This window comes from Scyliorhinus torazame, chromosome 5 (genome assembly GCF_047496885.1).
Source record: "Scyliorhinus torazame isolate Kashiwa2021f chromosome 5, sScyTor2.1, whole genome shotgun sequence".
In the NCBI taxonomy this organism is placed as follows: domain Eukaryota; kingdom Metazoa; phylum Chordata; class Chondrichthyes; order Carcharhiniformes; family Scyliorhinidae; genus Scyliorhinus; species Scyliorhinus torazame.
This window is the reverse complement of record NC_092711.1, coordinates 294,440,578-294,464,449: the sequence shown is the minus strand read 5'-3', so window position 1 is coordinate 294,464,449 and position 23,872 is coordinate 294,440,578. Positions and strand designations below refer to the sequence as shown.

The window sequence follows — 23,872 nt, the reverse complement described above, 5'->3', positions numbered from 1 at the left end:
TCCTCAAATGTAGCTGTTGACCACACCGTTGCTTATCCCACCACCATCCAATTCCTTTTGATTTGTGCCTCTTATCCATTCTCTCGCTCATTGTGAAGTACCCGTAAATATTTACGGCGGCAAGTTGTCATTGTTACAACATATTAACCCATTTGGCTCTTCGTGCCTGACCCACCCGCCTCCGAGCATTGCAATAAATCATGCTTGATCATCTACCTCACTTCACCGCCTTGCAGCGTCCCCCACATCCCTAATCTAAAAAATGTCGGTCTTGAATATACTCAACAACTGAGCATTTATAGCTTCGTGGAGCAGAGAATTCCAAAGATTTACAACCTTTTGAGTGAAGAAATTCCTCCTCTTCTCAATCCTAAATGGCCAACTCCTTTATTTTGAGACTATGATCCTGGAGATGCCGCAGCCAGGGGAAACATTTCCAGTGAGCGGCGAGGCTGTGGAGCAGTGGGATAAGCGGTGGGAGGTGCCATCAAATCCTACAACCGATTAAAACTATTTTCCTGTTTCCTTTTTCCTTGCAGCTTGGGTAGGTGCAGTCTCAATGGGGATGATTTTCTTTTGTTCTCCAATTGTCAGCATTTTCACTGACTGGTTTGGATGCAGGAGGACGGCAATGGGCGGTGCAGCAATGGCTTTTATTGGACTTCTTTCCAGCTCCTTCACAAAGTAAGAACGGATTTTTGTCTCAATACACACACACACACACACAATAGAACATAGATAGAACATAGAAAAATACAGCACAGAACAGGCCCTTCGGCCCACGATGTTGTGCCGAACTTTTGTCCTGGATTAAGAACAAATTAATCTACATCCCATCATTCTACCGTAATCCATGTACCTATCCAATAGCCGCTTGAAGGTCCCTAATGTTTCCGACTCAACTACTTCCACAGGCAGTACATTCCATGCCCCCATTACTCTCTGGGTAAAGAACCGACCTCTGACATCCCCCCCCCTATATCTTCCACCATTCACCTTAAACCTATGTCCCCTTGTAATGGTTTGTTCCACCCGAGGAAAAAGTCTCTGACTGTCTGCTCTTATCTATTCCCCTGATCATCTTATAAACCTCTATCAAGTCTCGCCTCATCCTTCTCCGTTCTAATGAGAAAAGGCCTAGCACCCTCAACCTTTCCTCGTAAGACCTACTCTCCATTCCAGGCAACATCCTGGTAAATCTCCTTTGCACCTTTTCCAAAGCTTCCACATCCTTCCTAAAATGAGGCGACCAGAACTGCACACAGTACTCGAAATGTGGCCTTACCAAGGTTTTGTACAGCTGCATCATCACCTCACGGCTCTTAAATTCAATTCCTCTGCTCATGAACATGAGCACATCATAGGCCTTCTTCACAGCTCTATCCACTTGAGTGGCAACTTTCAAAGAACTATGCACATAGACCCCAAGATCTCCCTGCTCCTCCTCATTGCCAAGAAACCTACCGTTAACCTTGTATTCCGCATTCATATTTGTCCTTCCAAAATGGCCAACCTCACACTTTTCAGGGTTAAACTCCATCTGCCACTTCTCAGCCCAGCTCTGCATCCTATCTATGTCGCTTTGCAGCCAACAACAGCCCTCCTCACTATCCACAACTCCACCAATCTTCGTATCGTCTGCAAATTTACTGACCCACCCTTCAACTCCCTCATCCAAGTCATTAATGAAAATCACAAACAGCAGAGGACCCAGAACTGATCCCTGCGTTATGCCACTGGTAACTGGGCTCCAAGCTGAATATTTGTCATCCACCACCACTCTCTGACTTCTATCGGTTAGCCAGTTCGTTATCCAACAGGCCAAATTTCCCACGGTCCCATGCCTCCTTACTTTCTGCATAAGCCTACCATGGGAAACCTTATCAAATGCCTTACTAAAATCCATGTACACTACATCCACTGCTTTACCTTCATCCGCCTGCTTTGTCACCTCCTCAAAGAATTCAATAAGACTTGTGAGGCAAGACCTACCCCTCACAAATCCGTGCTGACTATCCCTAATCAAGCAGTGTCTTTCCAGATGCTCAGAAATCCTATCCCTCAGTACCCTTTCCATGACTTTGCCTACCACCGAAGTAAGACTAACTGGCCTGTAATTCCCAGGGTTATCCCTATTCCCTTTTTTGAACAGGGGCACGACATTCGTCACTCTCCAATGCCCTGGTACCACCCCTGTTGACTGTGAGGATGCAAAGATCATTGCCAACGGCTCTGCAATTTCATCTCTTGCTTCCCATAGAATCCTTAGATATATCCCATCAGGCCTGGGGGACTTGTCTGTGCTCAAGTTTTTCAAAATACCCAACACATCTTCCTTCCTAACAAGTATCTCCCCGAGCTTACCAGTCAGTTTCACACTGTCCTCTCCAACAATATGGCCCCTCTCATTCGTAAATACTGAAGAAAAGTACTCGTTCAAGACCTCTCCTATGTCTTCAGATTCAATACACAATCTCCCGCTACTATCCTTGATCGGACCTACCCTCGCTCTCGTCATTCTCATATTTCTCACATATGTGTAAAAGGCCTTGGGGTTTTCCTTGATCCTACCCGCCAAAGATTTTTCATGCCCTCTCTTAGCTCTCCTAATCCCTTTCTTCAGTTCCCTCGTGGCTGTCTTGTATCCCTCCAGCGCCCTGTCTGAACCTTGTTTCCTCAGCCTTACATAAGTATCCTTCTTCCTCTTAAGACATTCAACCTCTCTTGTCAACCATGGTTAAACAATGCTTAATATAATTTATTGTTAGGGCGACACGGTGGCGCAGTGGTTAACACTGCTGCCTCACGGCGCCGAGGACCCGGGTTCCATCCCGGCTCTGGGTCACTGTCCCATGTGGAGTTTGCACATTCTTCCCGTGCCTGCGTATGTGTCACCCCCCACAACCCCTAAAGATGTGCATGGTAGGTGAATTGGTCATGCTAAATTGGCCCTTAATTGGAAAAAGAAAGAATTGGGCACTCCAAATTAAAAAAAACAAAATGATTTATTGTTGAATTATGGAAGTGCCTCTCAGTGAAAGCTGTTTGGAAACCATGTCCGCAGCTTTGATAACTGAATGTTCAATCTCACCATGTCCTTAACAAGAGGCTGAGATGTTACTGGAAACTTGAAAGTTAGCTAAGTGGAATTTCCTCCACTCTTGTGTGTTGTTATTATACATCTTCTTATTTAAATCCATCGCTGATGTCATCAGTAAGTGCTGTGCTATCATGATATCCTTTGTTCTCTGTTGTTGCCTGTGTATATTCCTATTTAACTGTTGTTAGTTCCAATTCTGATAGTTATTTCTATATTTAGCTAGTTGCTCCCGTATTTTAAACATCATTACTTTTATATATTAAAGAAGATTGTCTTTATTTATTAATTTCATTAACAACGTGTTTCAACTACCCTTTTGTGGTCAAGTTACCATTGGCGGGATTCTCCGTCGACCGATGCCGAAATCGCGAAAAGCAATTGGGCAGAGAATTGGTTTGGATGCAGAAAACGCGGCAGGCGCCGTGTTCACGCCAAATCGCAATTCTCCGGTGCCTCGACAGTGGTATCAATGCATTCTATTCTGCATGTACAGTAAACTGTATCATTAGTGGGCCTGACTTGGTATTCTCTAGATACTCTGTGATTCTCTGCCTCCACTGGGGGGAATTCCCGACGCCGATGTTAACTTGGGCTTTTAAAAATTTGGAACCAGGCACTGACTGATGAGGGAGGGAGAAGAGGTAGGACATGCTGAGGCGCAACCTTGGACTGCCGGTCCTGACACTGGCCAGGCTGGCTGGGGGTGGGCCCTGCCAGGGCCGGCGGGGGGTGGGGGCCAGGGTGACTCCCCAAGCGACTGGGGCGATGTCCAGGCACGGAACGACTTTGCCGCGACATGCAAAGCAGCCACCTTGCTGCGCACCTCACTGACCACCCACCTTGGTGCCACCGGCTGTATGGTTGCCCCCCAAACGGCTGCCACCCGCCAGCAGGGCCTGATGCAGCCCTCCCAAGGGCAAAGCCCACAGTAGCCTCTACAGGGGAGTGCCGGACAGGGGCCATGCAGTGTAGAGCTGGCAAGGGCTGTGTCAACTGGGGCCACTTGGTATTCTCTGGATACTCTGCGATTCTCTGCCTCCACTGGGGGGAATTCCCGACGCCGATGTTAACTTGGGCTTTTAAAAATTGGGAAACGGGCGCTGACTGATGAGGGAGGGAGAAGAGGTAGGACATGCTGAGGCCCAGTGGACATGATTGGACACGGTGGTACGCACCATGCTAACATGTCAGTACCTTTCACCACATGTGAATGCAACCAGCAATGGTGACCTTCCACCTAGTCACCGTAGACGTGGGGATGCCCTGCAGCTCTATGAGCTGGAGCTGATCGAGGAGGAGGGAGATGCATCAGGAGCCTTCCCCAGAGTAACAGGAGGCAACCGGTGAGGATGGAGAGCCAGCTGTCCAAAAGGCCAAGGAGTGGGAGCAGCAAAGCAGGTGCTGCATGAGACCTCACATGTACCGGCAGCACCTGTCACTCGAGAACCTGCCGGACCGGGCACGCCGATGAAGGCTCCGGCTGAGCAGGGGAACAGTGCGACATATCTGCCGGATCACGGTGCACCTGGCACCGTGGGGGAATGGGGGAGGACACCTGCCGTCAAATTGATGGTCGCCCTGAACATCTACACCAAATGGTCCTTCCCAGCGCTGACAGAACTCCGTGCACAGCTCTTTCCAGCTGTCATGAAGACCCTATATGCCAGTTGGCACACTACATCCATTTCAATGTAGAACAAGCCTACCGGGATTCCCGGGCAGCTGAGTTCACTGCCATTGCCGAGAGATCCGGTGTCCAGGGGGTGATTGATGGGATGCATGTCGCTCTACGAGCACCTGCAGATGACAAGCCGGTCTTCACAAACCCAAAGGGGTTCCACTCGTTGAACATGCAACTGCGCATTATGCACGTCTGCGCCTGATACCCGGGCAGTGTGCATGATGCCTTCATCCTGGCATACTCTACGGTTCCTGGCCTCTTCGAGGCGCAGCCCCGGCTGGGTGTTTGGTTCCTGGGAGATGGGGAGTTATCCACTGCGGTCATGGCTGATCATGCCTCTCCAGAGGCCATAGACCGACATGGAGACCTGCTACAACGACACCTTTGCAGCGACCAGGGGCGTGATCGAATGGTGCTTCAGCATCTGCAGATGCAGTTCAGATACCTGGACCACTGTGGAGGGGCCCTCCAGTATAGCGCTGGGCGGGTCGCCATCATCATGGGGGCCTATTGCAGAAGAGGGGCGATGTGCTGGAGGTGGAGGAAGATGAACGCGGGGCCTTGTCGAACGAGGAGGATGCAGGGGAAGGGCTGGCATGGGAGACCGCGCAACGTGTGTGCCACGGGTCGCTCTGATTGCATCCAGGTTCGCCGGGGGGGGGATTGGCCAGGGGCACGGACACTGCATTCCACCTCCATCCCCCCCCCCCACCCAAAGCTCCCTGCAACCCCTTCCGTGATACCTGCCTCGCTACTGGGTGCGAGCCCTGAATTGACAGTAACAGCGGGTATGGTCCATGGGGTGGAGGAGGATGACAAGTCACTCCGGGATGAGCTCTGGTACTCCACATTGTTGCACAACGTCTGACTCTTGCCCACGGTAGCACTTCCCATATTTCACCTGGCTGATTCCTGCATGCGAGCTGGCAATTCCATCGCGCGGTCCTATCGATTCCCGGGGGTGGAGGCGGTGGGAGGGGGTGGAGGGGGCATTGGGTCACCGGAGCGGTGAGCGCTGACTGAACCGTGGTCCCTGGGCCAAGCCAATCCCCAACGTCCGCCCATTCTCACCTGCACCCCCTCTGCGGCCAGCCCAGGCCAGCCCACCCCTCACACCCTTCTGACAGAGCACCGAGGCAGGTTGTAACGTTGTGCACAGGTGTTTAATGTGAACAAATGTATACAGGTTTCTGCCCTAGCCCTTATTGCTAAACTGCACCCTGCACCCGTGCCAACTTAACTGGTGTCTACCTTTCTGGCTACGTCTAGGTGGATCCCCAGATGTTACATCAGGAGTGGAGGCGGACTGCTGTGATTCCCGCCCTGCCACCTGGGTCCCCTGTTGCGGGGGTCTTCTGGGGCAGTGGATGGATCCTGCTGTTGCTTGGGTGTCCCAGGTGGCATGGTGCTGCCTTGTTCTGCCCATGTAATGCGCCAGGGACAGGAGGGAGGGGGTGGGGGATCCAGGGTCCGAGGTGCTGCAGTGTTCCAGCACCTCCCCTGCGGGAGTCACTGACGTGGGCCCCATTGCCACCTCCTCCCTTGGGGCCTTTTATGACTCCTGGGCTATTCCATGGGATGGGGGTGTGAGCGGTGCTTTCCCCTGAGGCTCCCCTGCCACCTGGCACTGCCAGTCATGTAGGCCCGCTGCAGCCTCGGTCAGGATCTCAATGCTTACGGCCATGGAGCACAGGGAGTGGACCACCTCCATCTGGGACTGCGCCACATCACGCTGCAATTGTGCCACCACCTTCTGGGTCTGTACCACATCAACCAGTGACTGTGCCATCTCCCTCTGGGAGTGGGCCACCTCCCTGCCTGTGCTACATTGGCCAGCGCCTGGGCGATGCCGCCGCCGATCTCAGGCATGGCCCGCTGTGACTGGGCCACGCTCAGGAGGTCTGCTGCAATGTCAAGGTGGCGTTGGGGGGAGGTGGGTGTAGGAGTGGTTGTGGTGGTGGAGCAGAGGTGATGTGGGGAGGGTTGACAACATGCCATGGGGAATGGCTACCCAGCGGGGTTTCACTTCCATTGCCGGATGCCGACCTCCACTCCGGCGACACTTCCATTTCTTCAGACCCGCCACTTCCAGTGCCCTCTGCTCTGCTGCAGTGAGGGGTTGCAGCTTTGGGGGTCCCCCTCCAGTCTTCTCCTGCTCCCGGAGGTTATGTGTGGCCTTCTCCTGGGGGGGGGGGGGGGGGGGGGATGGGAAACAGAAAATGCACAAGTGTTAGAGAGTCCAATGTCTGCAGCCCAGGGGGGTGGGTAGATGGTGGATTCATTGGCCAGGAAACCTGGCCAAGGTGGCCGGCATGTGGTGCAGGGTGGGGGTGCAGGGTGGGAGTTCAGCGGCCCTCCAGATGTGGGTGGGCCAGGGTTACGTGTTTGTGGGGCGGTGGTTAATGCCAGGGGCAGAGTGTTGCCAACTCACTGTGGCCAAACTGAGGAGGTGGTGCAGTGTTTTCTTGCACTGCAGGACGGCGTTGCCCACGGCATGGGCCACCTCTGACACCTGCGTCCAGGCCCGGCGAACGGCGGCTGGCAGTCTCCTTCCCACCCCAGGGTATAGCCTGTCCTCCACGGCATCTAGCAGATTCTCCAGTTCCATGTCGGTGAACGTTAGGGTCGCAGTCTTGCTGCCATCTTGTTGGCTGGGATGGTGTGTGTGGGGAGTGAAGTGGGTATATGCTGCCTCCCGAGTGTCAATCACTGACCTGGCGAATCCGGCACCGTTTCGCATTGGAATAGATTGCGTTCCACGTGGCACCGGTGCTAGCCCCTTAACGGTCACTGGATCGATCTAGGTGTGGCGCCTGTTCTTAATGTTACTGTGCGCATCTGTGGGATTACAAACTCCGCATTAATCAGGTTTCCAAGCTGGATGGCATTGCTGAGGGTAAAAGATATGTTCTCAACCTTTGCAAGATGTTTTCAAAACTGGACATGAGCTAGGCCTATCAACAACTTATTATTTGACAACTCAAAGCAGTATGTGATCATCAACATGCATAAAAGGTTGTTCAACTATAATCGTTTAGTTTTTGGTGTATCCTCCAGTCCGACGATCTTCCAAACGAGAATGGAAATTTCTCATGTTGCAGTTTACTTTGATGACATTTTAATTTTGGGTCAGACTGAGGAGGAGCATCTCAGCAACCTGGATTGAGTTTGTAAAAGGTTTTCAGAGGCGGGACTGTATCCGAAGCAGAATAAGTGCATTTTTCAGGTACCGAGTGTAGAGTATCTAGGCCACAGAATCACTGCACAAGGCCTAACCGATTATTTGACCAATTACAGAAGGTCTAGAGCCCAGGCTCAGGCCATCTGTAGGTTTGATGAACTATTATGAAAGTTTTTGCCAGACTCGTATACAGGGTTGGCTCCACTGTACTTACGTCTGCACAAAGAAACCAAATGGAAGTGGGAGTTTGCAGAGAAGAAGGCTTTCAAAGATGTGAAAGTGCAGTTTCAATCAAAAGATCTGCTAGTCATAGATTTCATATAATCGCGACAGTGCAGAAGGAGGCCATTCAGCCCAACGGGTCTGCATCGATCCTTTGAAAGAGCACCCTGCCTAGGTCCACTCCTCTGCCCTATCGCCATAACCCAACCTAACCTGCACGTTTTTGGACTGTGGGAGGAAACCGGAGCATCCGGGGAAACCCACGCAGACGGGGAGAACGTGCAAACTTCACTCAGACAGTCACCTGAGGTCAGAATTGAACCCGAGTCCCTGGCGCTATGAGGCAGCAGTGCTAACCATTGTGCTACCCATTTTGATCTCGACAGGGAACCTATTCTGTCATGTGATGCCTCGCCCTACGGTGTGGGGACGGGACTTTCTCATGTAATGGAGGACAGATCCGAAAACCCATTGGTTTTGGATCTAGAATAGTGACAAAAGGCTGAAAAGGGATAGTTACAGTTCGACAAAGAAGGTCTAGCTATCGTCCTTGTGCTAAAAGGATTCTTTGTGGTAAAAAGATTCCATCAGTACTTCTATGTTCATTTATTCACCATGTGTACCGAGGGTCGTTGTGAGTCTTTTCAGCGAGTCAAAGTGTATTCCTTCCATGCCCTCAGCAAGAATACAGCGCTAGGTGTTTACAGTGTCAGCGTATCAGGACAGCATAGTGTACAGGGCAGGAAAGGACAATGCTAACAAGTCGTTTCCCTTTACTGGATTGGCCAATCCACGTATTGTATCCTCCCGAGACTATTTTCTTACGAGAGAGACTTGCCCAATCTGCTAAACAAAGTAAGCAGTGGCCGGACAGAGATTCTATTCTGTCACAAGTTAGAAGATTTCTGATGCAATGATGGGAATCTATCATAGAAGATGGTGGGTTGAAGCCTCATGTGAGGAGCCAAGGCGAGTTAAATGTGCAGGATGGTTGCATACTGTGGCGATCGCGAGTGGCTGTTCCATCCCCTGGTCATTTGCTAGTAATGGATGAAACTCATGAGGCTCAACCAGGTGCCTCTTGAATCGTGAGTCTAGCCAGGTTGTATGTTGGTGGCCTAATGTGGACCAGCATTTGAAGATCAAAGTGAAATCCTGTTCTGCATGTCAATCTAACTGGACGGTGGCACCACTAGCACCATTAGATCCTTGGGATTGGCCTGGTCATCCTTGGTTGAGAATTCATGTGGATTTTGCAGGCCCTTTCATGGGCCACATTTTTAATATTTGTGGATGTACATTCCAAATGGTGAGATGTATACATCATGAGCAACATTACAGCTCCCAGTACCATAGAGGAGCCATGCCAAGTGTTTGCAACTACTGTATTAACTTGTTTCCGATAACGATATAACATTTACAAGCAAATTGTTTCAAGAGTTTATGCAAAGGAGTGGAATACACCAAGTGCGTAGCATGTCTTTTCATCCAGCTTCAAATGGTTTGGCAGAGCGAGCTGTTCAGACATTGAAGGAAGGATTGAAGAGGATGGCAGGCAATACTTTAGGGCCCAAGCTCTCAAAGTTCTTATTTCAATATCGTATCACACCACAAACAACCACGGGACTCTCACCAGCTGAATGATGGGTAGAAGACCAAAGTCCCGCCTGGATCTGCTACATCCAGGTGTCAAAGCAAAAATGGGAAGGAGACGAGAAAAGCAGAAGGAGAGACATGATTATAATGAAACCCGAATTGTGTTTACTTCTGGTATTTTGGCAGTAACCAGCATTGGCTACCTGGAGTTATTCTTAACTCAAGTGGTCCAGTATCTTTAGTAGTGAAATTGAACAATGAAAGAGTTGTTTGCAGGAGCTAAGATCATATTTGTCTCTGCCTTAACTCGGACACAGCGAAAGTTCCAGATAACACAATAGAAGGAAATGGGCTGTGAAAATTCAACAAGAAACGGTTCCTGTTGTACCAGGACTTCAGGAGAGGCACACTCATGCACAGATACTCAGTCTACTCCTGCGTCCACAAGTTCAGTTGAACTAAGTCCAGCAACACCAGAGTTGACAGGGTGCCAGTGATACTGCGAAGACCGTAGCATAGTCGCAAAGCTCCTGAATTAGTTTCATTTTATTTCTGTCTTTAAAAGGGGACTAAAATTTAAGGGGGGATGAAAAGGGGACTAAAGTGTAATGGGGGAAGAAGTGTTATTATTATGCATCTTCTTATTTAAATCCATGGCATGATGTCATTAGTAAGTGGTGTGAAGTCATTTGATATTGTTGCCTGTGTATATACGTATTTAACTGCTGTTAGTTGTAATTCTATTCTGTTACTGTTACTTTGATGTTTAACTAGCTGCTTCGCTTTTGTGACCATACTGTATTTTATATATTGAAGAAAATTAACTTCAACTTTTTTAACAACGTGTTTCGACTACCATTTTGTGGTCAAGTTACCACACTGGTCAAGTTATCCTTTCTGAACATCCACCTGATCTACTTAAGTTCACTACACGTTATCATCCATCCAACATAATACTATCCCAAGCAGCCTTTGTATCTGAATACCCAACTTGGCCGTAGTACTTTATTTCTAACCAATATAAGTTCATATGTAACTTTTCATGTAATTATCTTTAGGTGGTCTGTGTATTATTCGTCATCCCTGGGCAATGCACACCCTGCTTTCCAACCTGCAGAGTGCCACTCAAAACCAGCTATCAAGAAATGCTTTAAAGCAATCTGAGATAACTTGCCTTCTAATGTTTTCATCTGAACTTGTGCATTTGACTTGCGCAATGGCTCACCCTGCAGTAATATCGCTTAATGAAGAGAAAAGGATTGGGGACATGAACCCATTTCTTCCTATTTTGTGTTCCTTCATACTAATTCTCCAGTAACCCTTCCCAGGTGCTGGGCTCAGATAACTTAACTGATTATATTTTTTGCTAATAATTAACAAGCTGGGCGACCCGTGTTACGTCAGAGGATTAAGAGGACAATATTCACCCTTTAGGCATATGGACTAAATGACATAGCACTAAAGCTGAAAATCCGACCACAAAAGTGCTTCTATGAAGTAATTTATTTTCAACATTTCTTTTATCCAATGGATTTTGTACAACAATTCACTTAATTACCTTCTTTCGCACAATTATTTTAATTGATCATTTTAATCCCACAAATGTGAAAGCAAATATCAAAATTATACTCGAAACAATATTTCACATAAAATATTTTCACAGTGAATATACATACTTTAATTTGCTTTATTTTATTTTACTTGACTCTAGTTTAATTAGATTTACAATTTTTACTTTGCGATCTTTACTAATCATTCTCTATAGCCTCAGTGTCACTCTCAAAATGCTCAGGGTTGTAATCTAAATCTGCACCTGTTTCTTCCATGTTTGTTAATACTCTGAATATTTCATTATCCTGTCAAAGGCAACATCTGCACCATCACTCTGTACATTTTCCTTTTTAAAAAATAAATATAGAGTACCCAATTCTTTTTTTCCAAGTAAGGGGCAATTTAGCGTGTCCAATTCACCTACCCTGCACATCTTTGTGTGGGGGCGAAACCCACGCAACACGGGAGAATGTGCAAACTCCGCACGGCCAGTGACCCAGAGCTGGGATCGAACCTGGGACCTCGGCACCGTGAGGCAGCAATGCTAACCACTGTGCCACCGTGCTGCGCTTACTCTCTACATTTTCAATGTCACTCTGCATTTTCAGTGTTTGTTGAAACTTTAAATATTTAATGATAGACCACATTCAAAGTTCTTTCTTGAGCCTAAAGAAAGTAATTTCTTGGCAATACTGTTACATTTTCTGATGGTTTTTCAAGAAGTGTTTTGATTTTGATGTTGTCTCAAAAAAAGAACTTTCATTGAGTCTGACGGCTCATTTAAGAGGGGGCAACTGTACGTTGCCATTTTTGATGTGAAAACCGATGTTTACCACCTTCATGTCGCCCTTGCAAGCATCCTTTAAACAGAGTTTTGAAAGCCCTACTGGCTCCGGTAAACCCACCGTACAGAAAATCCTTGGATACAAATCTTTGTTTCTATCCTGTAAACATGTCCAAGCCCAGTAAAGTTGCCTCTGCTTGATTGGGTGCTTGCATAATTGGGAGATTTGTTTTTGGCAGGCTTGCTGCATTTTGTGTTTTTATCCTTCTGGAAGATCCAAAAGAATATGCTGCAAGCAACAAAAGTAAAGGTGTTGAGCTTCTCTTCTTGATAGCTGTTTACGTTGTCAACGTTTGATAAATGTACTACAGTTGCCTGGATTCTGGCAGTGTGTATTGTCATGTGAGAGTACCTTTAATAAATGGGTACTAAAGAAATGTACCTTAAGAAATGGGTGTTTATCAGTGATGTCAGAGTGTGGGTGAAGCTGGGCTGTCTGTCAGCTTTTTACTTTCTTTTTTGGCTGTTTGCTGCAGGGTGTGTTTTAGTTTTGTTTTCAGAGCTGGATAGCTGCAGTCACAGCCAGAAGGTGTATTAAGAGTCTCTCTCTGTAATCTAAAAAATGTAAATCGATCCTTTGGTGATTTAAAACTAATAACTGCTCTCAGTAGTGACTTTAACCTGATGTGCTTCTGTTAAAAGTTATTTTTTAAGTCTTAAGGATGTTAAAAGGACAGCTTAAGAATTACTTAGTGTTGTATTCTTTGGGGGTTGTATTTGAATTAATGGTTGCTAAGATGTTCCTGTACGTTTTAAAAAGGTTAACTTGAGTCCATAGAATAAACATTGTTTTGCTTTAAAAAGTACTTTTCCATTTCTGCTGTACCACGCCTGTAGAGTGGGCCGTGTGCTCCCCATACCACAATCTAGTAAAAGTTGTGGGTCAGGTGAACTCCATGATACACTTTGGGGTTCTCTAAACCCTGGCCCATAACAATGTCCACTGTTTTACAGGTGATTTCCAAGACTTTAGAGTCCAGTCATTTCTGATAATTTGGATGGTTTTTGCACTTGATCTATAATTCCCACCTTTTGGCTTTCACTGCAGCATCAACAAAAGGATTAGCAGCTGCCTTCTCCTCAGCCACCTGCCACTCCACCTGAGAGTAGGGATGAGCAAAGAGCTCCCGCTCGCAGGAGGCACCCACAACACAGCGTCCACAGGCAGAGGATTGGTTTCTGGACATGACCGAGCACCAGTATCTCGGGACGTTTTCCATCAGGTGGTTCCTGACACTTGCTGCCTCCAGGCAGGAGACCACCTCCCAAGTGGAGCAGATGGGCACACATATTTCCAATGTCGGCCAACATCACCACAACCCTTAATTTCTTCATCTCTGGTTCATTCTCGGGATCTGCTGGTGACATTTGACAACACTTCTATTCTGACCCTCACAAAGTTCTTTCAACAATGGAGCTGAAACAGGCTGCAAAGTCTCTCATTGTGGTGGCCAGCTCTAATTGGTCGCAAAAGCAGGAGGTTGGATATAATGATCGTGGGTGGGTTGAAGAACCAATGACAAACACACTGTTGAATATTCCATTTTTCTGACACCGAGCCAAGCTTCCCAGCTGTGAGCTGGTGGAAAGTTACAGGGTTTGATAGGTTAGATGTAAAGAAAATGTTTCCATTTGTGGGGGAGCTAAAAATAGGGATCATAAATATAAGATAGTTACTAATAAATCCAATAAGGAATTCAGGGGAAACGTCTTTAGCCAGAGTGTGGTTAGGACGCAGAATGGAGTAGTTGAGATGAATAGCATAGGTGCATTTAAGGGTAGGCTAGATATGACTCATAAGGTTAAGAAAATTAGGTTGGAGGTATGTGTGGAGCATAAACACCGCTATCGGCTAGTTGAGCTAAATGGCCTATTTCTGGACTGTATTTTCTCTGTAAACGTGATGACAATACCTCATTAAATGTAACAAGCATCCCCTGTAAAATCTTGCCAGCAGAGTCAGATCATTGGGGGGCACAAACTACCTCAGGGAATCCTGGGAGTCATCATTATGTGAATCAAATAAAGAATATGAGAGCGGAGAAACACAATAAAGGACAAACTGCTTTTGGCCATTCTAAGCTCAGTTTTGTTATAAGTCATTGGCTCAATTATCTGACAGCATTTCTTTTTGCTCCTTGACCTGGAACTCAGCAGATAGGTTTTCATATCTGAATTACTGGCAGGGAAGGAAGCCACAGTGGACAGCTAGGGATCTCCATAATTTTACATGTTTTTGATTATTAGACTCCCATTTGTTTTATTGAGTTAATTATTTTTTCAATAGGAAAGCAATGAAACCAAATAAAATTTGCGATGTTACCATTGTCCATTTTACAGAATGCAATGAAACAAGTATGAAATTTAACAAACTACAGCGCCTGCCAGCATTGTATGCAAATCATTTGAAAACCTGCCATTCCTTTGAAATTTGCATTTGAAGGCACTGTGCAATTAAGTTGTTACATAAACCAAAAGCGACCTACGATACATCATATTATTCGATACCTTCTTTCATTAGCTGCTTTTATTTTACAGAGAACAAGTGAACATACAGAGTAAAAGTCACCACCAATTCCACTTGTCTAATGTAATCTTGTTTCTGCCTTTTCAGTAACAGGCATAACTAATAAACCATGTGCCACCTCGCTTTTGAGGAATGATCGATTTGTTACCTTCTTTTGCAATAACTTCTAACGGCAAAAACAGATGCTCTCATTTCAGTTTCACTTGCCTGGTCCCCAGCCTGTACTACATAATCTTTTGTACATCCCCAGACTCCCTCTGTATCACTTTATCCGTTTCTTCATGTTCCCAGTCAGAGTGGGAGGGTGTTGTGGGGAGGTGTAGTATTAGGGTGTTCTGGACCATAAGGGTTAATGTGAGACTGGAGAAATAGCACCACCCACATTTTGATGTAGAGTCACGAGGGAGTATTAGAGATAGGAATCAGCCTGGCAGAAATGAGCATGGAGTTAGCATCTAGTCAGGACTGTATCCCATCTGAATGTAATTTTTAATATAAATTTAGAGTATCCAATTCTTATTTTTCCAATTAAAGGGCAATTTAGCGTGGCAAATTCACCTACCCTGCACATCTATGAGTTGTGGGGGTGAGACCCACTCACACACGGAGAGAATGTGTAAGCTGTGAGGCAGCAGTGCTAACCACTACACCACCGTGCCGCCCCATCCTATATAAATGTATGTGTTATTAATAAGTAGCCATTATTGAACCGTAGAAGCTCTGGACATCTTCATGAGCCAAGGTTCAACCTTACAACAGTTGGTGCTGGCTTTCTGTCTGTTAATGATTCATCGACATGCATATCAATAGTCCCATTGGTGTATTGATGTAAAGAACACATCTGTTGCTCTCCTCAAAATAAATGGTAGCTATCCTGATTTGGGAGCGTCGAATGAAACAATTGCCTCCATGAATTGCACTTGGAGGAAGCACTGAGATGACAAGGGCACAGAATGTGCTCTGCATGGGGGACTTTAAACATCCATCACCAAGAATGGCTTGGTAGCACCACTGCAGGCCGAACTGGTTGAATCCTAAAGGGCATAACTGCTCAAAGGGACTGCGGCAGGTGGTAAAGGAACAAACAAGATGGAAAAACATACTTGACCTCCACCTCACCGCCCTGCCTGCTCCAGATGTGTTTGTCTATAACAGTATCAGAAGGAGTGACCACTGCAAAGACCTGGAGGCAGTTCTGTTTTCATGTTGAAGATATGAATCCAAATGGCTCTACCATCGTGTAAAATGGGATAGACCCTGAATAGATCTTGCGACTCAAAACTGAGTAACCGTGAGACACTGCGGGCTGTCAGCAGCTGCAGAATTGTACTCGACCTTAGTCTGTAACCTCATGGCCCTGCATATCTCCCACTGTATCATTATCATCAAACCAGGGGATCAACCCTGGTTCCATGAAGAGTGCAGGAGAGCATGCCAGGAGCAACACCAGACCTGCTTAAAAATGAGGTGTTAACCTGTTACAAACCAGCACGACTTGTGTGCCAAACAACATAAGCAGCAAGTGATAGACAGAGCTAAGCAATTCCACAATCATTGATCAGATCTAAGCTCCGTGGTCCTGTCACATCCAGTCAGGAATGGTGATGGACAATTAAGCAACTCACTGGAGGAGGAAGGTCCACAAACATTCCCATCCTCAATGATGGGGGAGCCCAGCGCATTAGCAGATAAGGCTGAAGCATGTGCAACAATCTTCAGCCAGAAGTGCTGAGTGCATGATCCAGCTCTGTCTCCTCCAGAGGTCCCCAGCATCACAGATGTCAGTTTTCAGCCAATTCGATTCACCCCACATGATGCCAAGAAACAGCTGAAGGTACTGCAAAGGCTATGGGTCCTGACAATATTCCGCAAATAGTACTGAGGACTTGTGCTCTAGGAATTGCCGCATCCCTTGTCAAGCTGTTCCAAACTAACCCACTTACCCGGCAAAATTAAAAATAGCCCAGGTATGTCCAGTACGTAAAAAGCAGGACAAATCCAATTCGGGCAATTACCACCTCATCAATCTGCTCTTGGTCATCAGTAAACGGATGGAAGGAGTCATTAGCAGTGTTGTCAAGTGGCACTTGCTTAACGGTAACCTACTCATCGCCGCTCAGTTTGGGTTCTGCCAGGGCCACTCAGCTCCTGACGTCATTACGGCTCTGGTTCAAACAAGGACAAATGAGCTGAACTCTGGGAGTGACTGCCCTTGTATCAAGGCAGCACTTGCTCAGCCAACCCCAGCCAGCTCGCAATAATGGCACCCAGGAGACCGGCCCCAAGATTCGGGGATGCTGACCTAGACATGGTGGAGGCCAGGAGGGATGTCCTGTTCCCCTGAGGGTCCCGGAAGGTGAGCCACAAGGCAGCCAGTGCTGCCTGGGATGAGGTGGCGGTGGCTGTCAGCTCGGGGAGTGTGACCAGGAGGACTGGCCTCCAGTGCCGGAAGAAGGTCAACGACCTACACCGAGCAGCACAAGTGAGTAGACACCAACCCCCCCACCCAGGGATCATCCACACCCCAACTCCCCATGTGACCCTCCCTTCACACCCCACCACTGTGAACCACGCGTGTGGCTAACGATGCCCTCTAGGTGTCTCCACAGGAAAAGCTCCCCCACAATTGGCAGGAGAGAGCCCAGACTGGTGGTAGGGTGCCAGACTTAATAATCTTCACCTTCAAGGTGCGTGAACTAGAGATGACTGGGGTGGCTGAGGACAGATCGATCACCCACGCAGAGGCTGGCGAATGCCGCAGAGGTGAGGAACCACTGGGCTCCACCTGGAGGACCTGTCAAACGTGAGTACTAATCGCCTTACTGACTGACCCATCCCTCTGACTGACCACATGTCCATTCTCCCGCAGGTCCCCCACCCGACGGCGCCGGCCCATCTCCGGCGGCAACCCCTCCTGACTCTGAGGAGAGCTCCGAGGATGCAACTGTTATATTGTCGCGGCACAGCTGTCATCCCCACTCCCCACCAGCTCTGATACACACACCTCGGTGGGAAATGTTAGTGGTCAGATGTCTGGGACACAATCTAGTGAGCACCACACTGCTGATGATGAACAGCAGGTGGAGGCAGGAACTCCATGTGAGACAGCTGGATCTCAGCCTGATGCTAAGCCTGTGGTACAGAGACGATAGGGTGCGGCCGGGACATTTAGAGGAAGATGTCAGCGTCACTCCAGCAGGCCCAGAACCGATTGGAGGAATCCCAGAGGCTACGCCGCAGGAGATGTCGCTGGCAATGCGTGGCACCGAGGCCATCACTGCTAGGGTGCCAACCGCAGTGGAGAACCTGATGCACGACGTTGGCAGCATTAGTGATCAGGAGTGAGGTATTGTACCTCACGTTAAACATCGTTTTGCACAACCATTATGATGCCTCTGTCACTTCCTTCTGCAGTACGGCTGACCTCCGGACTCTTTGCCCATCTACCCAGGCATTCCCTCCCCATGGCACTCACCCACCCTCCGGCCGTGGACATGTCCCCATAGCTGTGTCCCATCCCCTGGGTGTTCAGATGTTGCGTGTGTGGTTGCCTTCCACATTGTTCAATCACACAGCCCAGGCATCAGGGTGTGATTGGGATGCTCTGCAATGACCATCACATGCTACATGACCCACTCACCCACGGGAATCCACTTGGCATGTGTGAAGTGCTCAATTAACCACGATTGCCAATTCCCTATTAGCGATAGCCTTCAGCCCGCATGGCCAGAGGCCTCAGCAGTCGGTGGGGGTTATGTGTGATCGTTGGAGCAGACAGGCAGGAACAGATATGCCCCCAGAACGGGTACACACGATCGAGGGGTTGGCATGGTGGTGCCCTGAGCCGTTTCTCTCCCCCCCCCCCCCCACCCCTGGTTGCCCCCTCTGCGCCTCACCCCACCCTCTCATGGCGGCCCGCCCTTGCAGAGGGTCTCCCACCCACAGCCGAGGATCCCTCATCCCCCCATCGAGAACTGGGGTGCAAGCCCCAAGCCCCTTTGTGCCCTTTGACTGTGAGCAAACGTGGCTACTCACCTCCTCGGCTCCCCACAGAAGCCCTTCCGCCAGGTTCACGTTTTTCAAAAGGTGTACTAATCGGAGTCAGCGTGACCACTTGCTGGGGAGGCCACTGAATGACAGGAGGCCGTTGGATATTAGGTGGCTCCCATTAATTGTATGGAAATGAGACTTAAGTGATGATAATTGGTTTCTTGCCACGCTACGGCAAGATCCCGATTTTGTCTATGGGAGCGAGCCGGTTGCATCGCAAACTGTTTGGGACCTGGTGCGGATCCCGTTTTTGGCCTCTCCCTCTATTCACCGGCCTCGTTTCACTCGCACGAGAGCACAGTGAGACCGGAGGATCGCGCCCCAAATCTTCTTTCTGGTCCACACAGACCGTGACCTGGCAAGGAGGCAGGCGAACTGCAACCAAGCTTTTGCGAACATGCATTATTGAGGAGTTCACTGATCCGTTGTTGTAAATGGAGTTCCGTTTGAATGAAGTGCAGGTTGGAGAAGCCTCAACACAGTATTGTAGCCTATTTCCAACCCACATTTGAGTGTGGTTTCCTGTTGAGTGTGCAGAATCTGTGAATTCATTCCAATAACTCAATTGCAAAATAAAGTGCACAAGAAGCACCTTTTGAGTCAGTGTGCCCATTCTTATGTGGCAGCATTCGATCTATATACAATGCATCACTACAGCAACGTGACTTAGCAGGGAATTATGTGTGGGAGAGGTTGTGTTCCCTTCTAGTCAGTGAAATGTTTCAGTATTCGATATCTTGGCAGTTATTTATATTACAGCTAAAACCAGCTGCATGTTTCTCAGGGGCGCAGCATTCGCTGGTGGGCGGGACCCTCTACTCCTGCTGCTTGTTAATGGGATTTCCAATTGAAACCATTCCACGCCGCCGGGAAACCCATGGACAGGGCGTGCGTTGGTGGCAGGAATAGGGAATCCCAATGACTGGAGAATTCTGAACAAGATCTCATAGAAATCCTTTCACTCCCATACAGTGCTGCCTTAGCTATTGAATTTATTTGTAAGTGAAGATTTCAGACGGTTGGGAAGAGGGCGACTCGATCCTGAAGTTCGCTCTTTCTTTCTTACCGGTGATTATAGACTACTCCTGCGCCTCTTGAGCTGGGATGGCTCCAATTGGTGATAGAATCCCGACAGTGCAGATGGAGGCCATTCAGCCCATAGTATCTGCATCGACCCTCCGAAAGAGCACCCACCTAGGCCCATGCTCCCGCATGGTCTTGCAAGCTCCACACAAACAGTTAACAAAGTTGGGAATTGAACCCGGGACCCTGGCACTGTGAGGCAGCAGTGTTAACTCAGCAGTGCTAACTCTTAAAGCCCTCCAGCTTTAAGAGCTCGCCTGCCGTTTGGATGGCAATCCTGCCTTCAGGCATCAATTGGCTTTGGGGAAAATCGTAGGCGACTGACTATTTCCACCCCTCTGGGTGGGTTTTGGACCCAGAAACAGGCTGAACCGCTGTTTCTTGCCCCAGAGGGGAAATCCAGCCCCAGATTTCTGACAGGAAAACACTTAATTAAGGGAGTGAAGTAAAATATCTTTTATTGTGTTTTTTCTCTTGTTGCCTCTCGCCATGCCGCATAGCATCAATTCAAGCAAGGCCTATCCCTAAACCTTCACTAACTGCTAAAGATTAGTCTGTGAGGAGAAGTGACTGGTTTATAATTCTCCCCATACCTCCATTCCTGCTTTCCCACCACGACCACCCTTCAATTTGGTCCCGATAAGAAACTATTTGTCTTCCCTCTCGGTGCTTGTCTCCAATAATACAGCAAAGGTTACGATCTCAAGTTCATTTCCTATCCTCCTGTGACGTTGAATGTTGCCACGGTGATGCACATGGTTATTACTTAATCATTCAGGGCACTAGCCCCACACTGAATGGTCAGTTGTTATGCTGCAGACCCCGAAAGCCTTTACCTTGCAGTGCGATGCACATATTCTGACTTATTATTGCCTCAACTGTTACACAGTCCTGTGAATGCCGCTGCTGCAGCAACAAGTCCTTTGCTTTGTAAACAAAATGTCCGGCTTAGCAGCCAGCAAGTGATTTATACTTTCCTTTCTCTTCCCCCAAACTGGCCTCTCACACACACAGTAGCTCAGTCTACAAAGCACTTCCTGGACGCTTGTTTTTGTAAAATCCTTTGTAGAGTTTTAACTCCTGGTTACCAGGAAGGCTCTTTAACTAAAGATTTATCTTATTGCTGTCAACTACTTACCAACACAGAATGAGGCGAACTGTTTAAATGGACAAAATGTAGGTCATGCCCAGCCTATTGCCCAGCCTATTGCCCCTCTGCTTGTCCGGGAATAGCAGTTTTTAAAATTTGGTTGCACAGCTATCTTGCAAGTAATGTGCACTGGAGCTGATGAAATGAAAATGAAAATGAAATGAAAATCGCTTATTGTCACAAGTAGGCTTCAATGAAGTTACTGTGAAAAGCCCCTAGTCGCCACATTCCGGCGCCTGTTCGGGAAGGCTGGTACGGGAATTGAACCGTGCTGCTGGCCTGCCTTGGTCTGCTTTCAAAGCCAGCTATTTAGCCCAGTGTGCTAAACCAGCCCCTTGTGTTTAATGGTGATGCCAGCGTGTTCATATTTAATCATTTACCCAACGCTACCCAATTGTATAGTTTGTCATCCACCTGAATCTGCTGTTAAAAGTCTGAGAGGAGCTATGTCCTAGAGTCTGACCACAAGAGATGCTGGTGCTGAAACGACTCTACCAGGATTTTAAAAAAAAATCTTTATTGTCACTTCAAGCGCTCTGGACTTGTTTCCCTAAAGGGCATTAGTGAATCAGATGGGTTTTTATGACAATGGTCATCCAGATTTATTGAATTCAAATTTCTGCCATTGTGGGATTCAGACCCAGGGGCGAAATTCTCCGGAAACGGCGCGATGTCCGCCGACTGGCGCCCAAAACGGCGCCAATCAGACGGGCATCGCGCCGCCCCAAAGGTGCGGAATGCTCCGCATCTTTGGGGGCCGAGCCCCAACATTGAGGGGCTAGGTCGGCGCCGGACAAATTTCCGCCCCGCCAGCTGGCGGAAATGCCCCGGAGCCCGCCCGCGCCGCCTTGTCCCGCCGGTAAGGTAGGTGGTTTAATTTACGCCCATCCGGGCCGGAGAATCGCCGGGGGGGCCCGCCAACCGGCGCGGCGTGATTCCCGCCCCCGCCGAATATCCGGTGCCGGAGACTTCGGCAACCGGCGGGGGCGGGATTCACGCCAGCCCCCGGCGATTCTCCGACCCGGCGGGGGGTCGGAGAATCTTGCCCCTGATCTCCAGAGTCTCCTGGTTCTCTGAATCACTTGTCCAGCGACGATAACACTCCGCCCATGCCTCCCCCTTGTGAAGACAAAATGGTCACTACCACAGCAATGAACACACAGCTACAACCCACAATGAATTGGGAAACTGATGATATTGTAGAGGCATTTGAGAAGTTTAAACGGAACAGCAGACTGACATTCCGTATCTTCCTAAAAGATGCCAGTGAAGAGGAAAGGATCAGCTACAACTTTTCAGGGGCAGGAGAATAAGGGTTCAATTTGTTTAATAGCCAGGAGGTGACTGAGGACGAGTAAAACTCCAGTCAAAAGTTTTGTAAAATCCAGAGCATATCTCCAGTCAAAGACAAATCATATCCACCGATGTGAATTTCCAAAACCTGAGGCAGGAACAACAAGCAGGGCCTGTGGACAGTTTCTTAACGAGATTGAAAAACGCAGCCAGAAAATCAAGCAAATAATAATATAGTAATAATTGAAAGGCTAATGGATCAAGTCATTTGGAGTGCTACACGTCCTGATGTGCAAAAGGACAAATTCACAATATCACAGGCTGTAGACATTGCCAGAGCACGTGAAGCCACAAGTAGACAAAGATTCTGGCCACCCAAACGGCTAACTCAGTTAAGTCATGAGAAAGGCAGCGGGGCCAATCCAGGAGCAACAAGGCATGCATACCATAATAATAATAAATAATCTTTATTATTGTCACAAGTAGGCTTACAGTAACACTGCAATGAAGTTACAGTGAAAATCCCCTCGTCGCCACATTCCGGCGGTGTACACAGAGGGAGAATTCAGAATGTCCAATTCACCTAACAAGCACATCTTTCGGAACCTGTGGGAGGAAACCGGAGCACCCGGGGGAAACCCACGCAGACACAGGGAGAACGTAAAAACTCCGCACAGACAGTGACTCAAGCCAGGAATCGAACCAGGGACCCTGGCGCTCTAAAGCAACAGTGCTAACCACTGTCCTACTGTGCCGCCCAAACAGGGAGTAAGATCTGCAAGAACTGGACAGCCATTTCAGTTCATGGACAGAAGCATTTGGATTAAACTGCAGACTGTAAGGAAAAACCCAATCACTGGGAAAAGATATTCAGAACAAAGGAAGAAAATGGTAAATGAGGCCGAGCGATAGGACAAATGAGAAGTAAAAGAAAATGGGCGCGATAAAACCAGAATCTGTTCTGGGTGGAATTAGAGGAGTCGTTCTGGCGCTAACCTCACTTTTTTGGGGGCCTCAACTGGTGACGTCCTGCTGAGGCCGCACTCGGGCATATTTCCTGCACTGAGGAGCCGGCTCCTCAGCACCGCAAGAGAAATGGCACTCTGATCAATTGACTCTTTCTCTGCCCCCCCCCCCCCCAATGCAACACCTGGAATTCCCCAACACCCAACTCACCTTTTGGGGGGTCCTCAAGCCCCCTGCACCCCACCTCATATGGGCAGGGCACCCCTGCGCCCGATCTCCAGCGTGGGCAAAATTCCACCTGGGCAACTTGGCACTGCCAGCCTGGCACCCTGACAGTTCCATCTGGGCACCCTGGCAGCGCCAGACTTGCAGGATCTACCGATCGCGTCCCATCCCGATTCCGGCGGGTGGTAAGTCGTGCCCAATAAAACTTCCATAATCGGGAAGATGACGATGAATTTGAAAATTCAATAGGCATCGGTACCATACAACTGCATGAAATGGCTGGATGTGACGGTTCCCAAAGAAAATGGATTCACACAATCATCCAGTTCAGGGAGAGGGTAAGAAATAAGTCGACACGAATAAATCTGAACCTGAAACTTGATGAAAAACGAAATGAAAACCG

General features: G+C 48.3%; 1 protein-coding gene across 2 annotated transcripts in view; it reads left to right on the top strand.

Annotated features, from left to right (window-relative positions):
* The first annotated feature begins 519 nt into the window (after positions 1–519).
* The window catches only part of slc16a2 (solute carrier family 16 member 2), an 80,483-nt gene continuing 57,130 nt past the window's right edge, over positions 520–23,872 (top strand). For both annotated transcript variants that reach the window (XM_072505762.1, XM_072505761.1), the window contains exon 1: positions 520–684. In XM_072505762.1, coding sequence (XP_072361863.1) covers positions 560–684 — 125 coding nt within the window. In that variant the 5' untranslated portion in view covers positions 520–559. The remainder of the gene's footprint in view (positions 685–23,872) is intronic.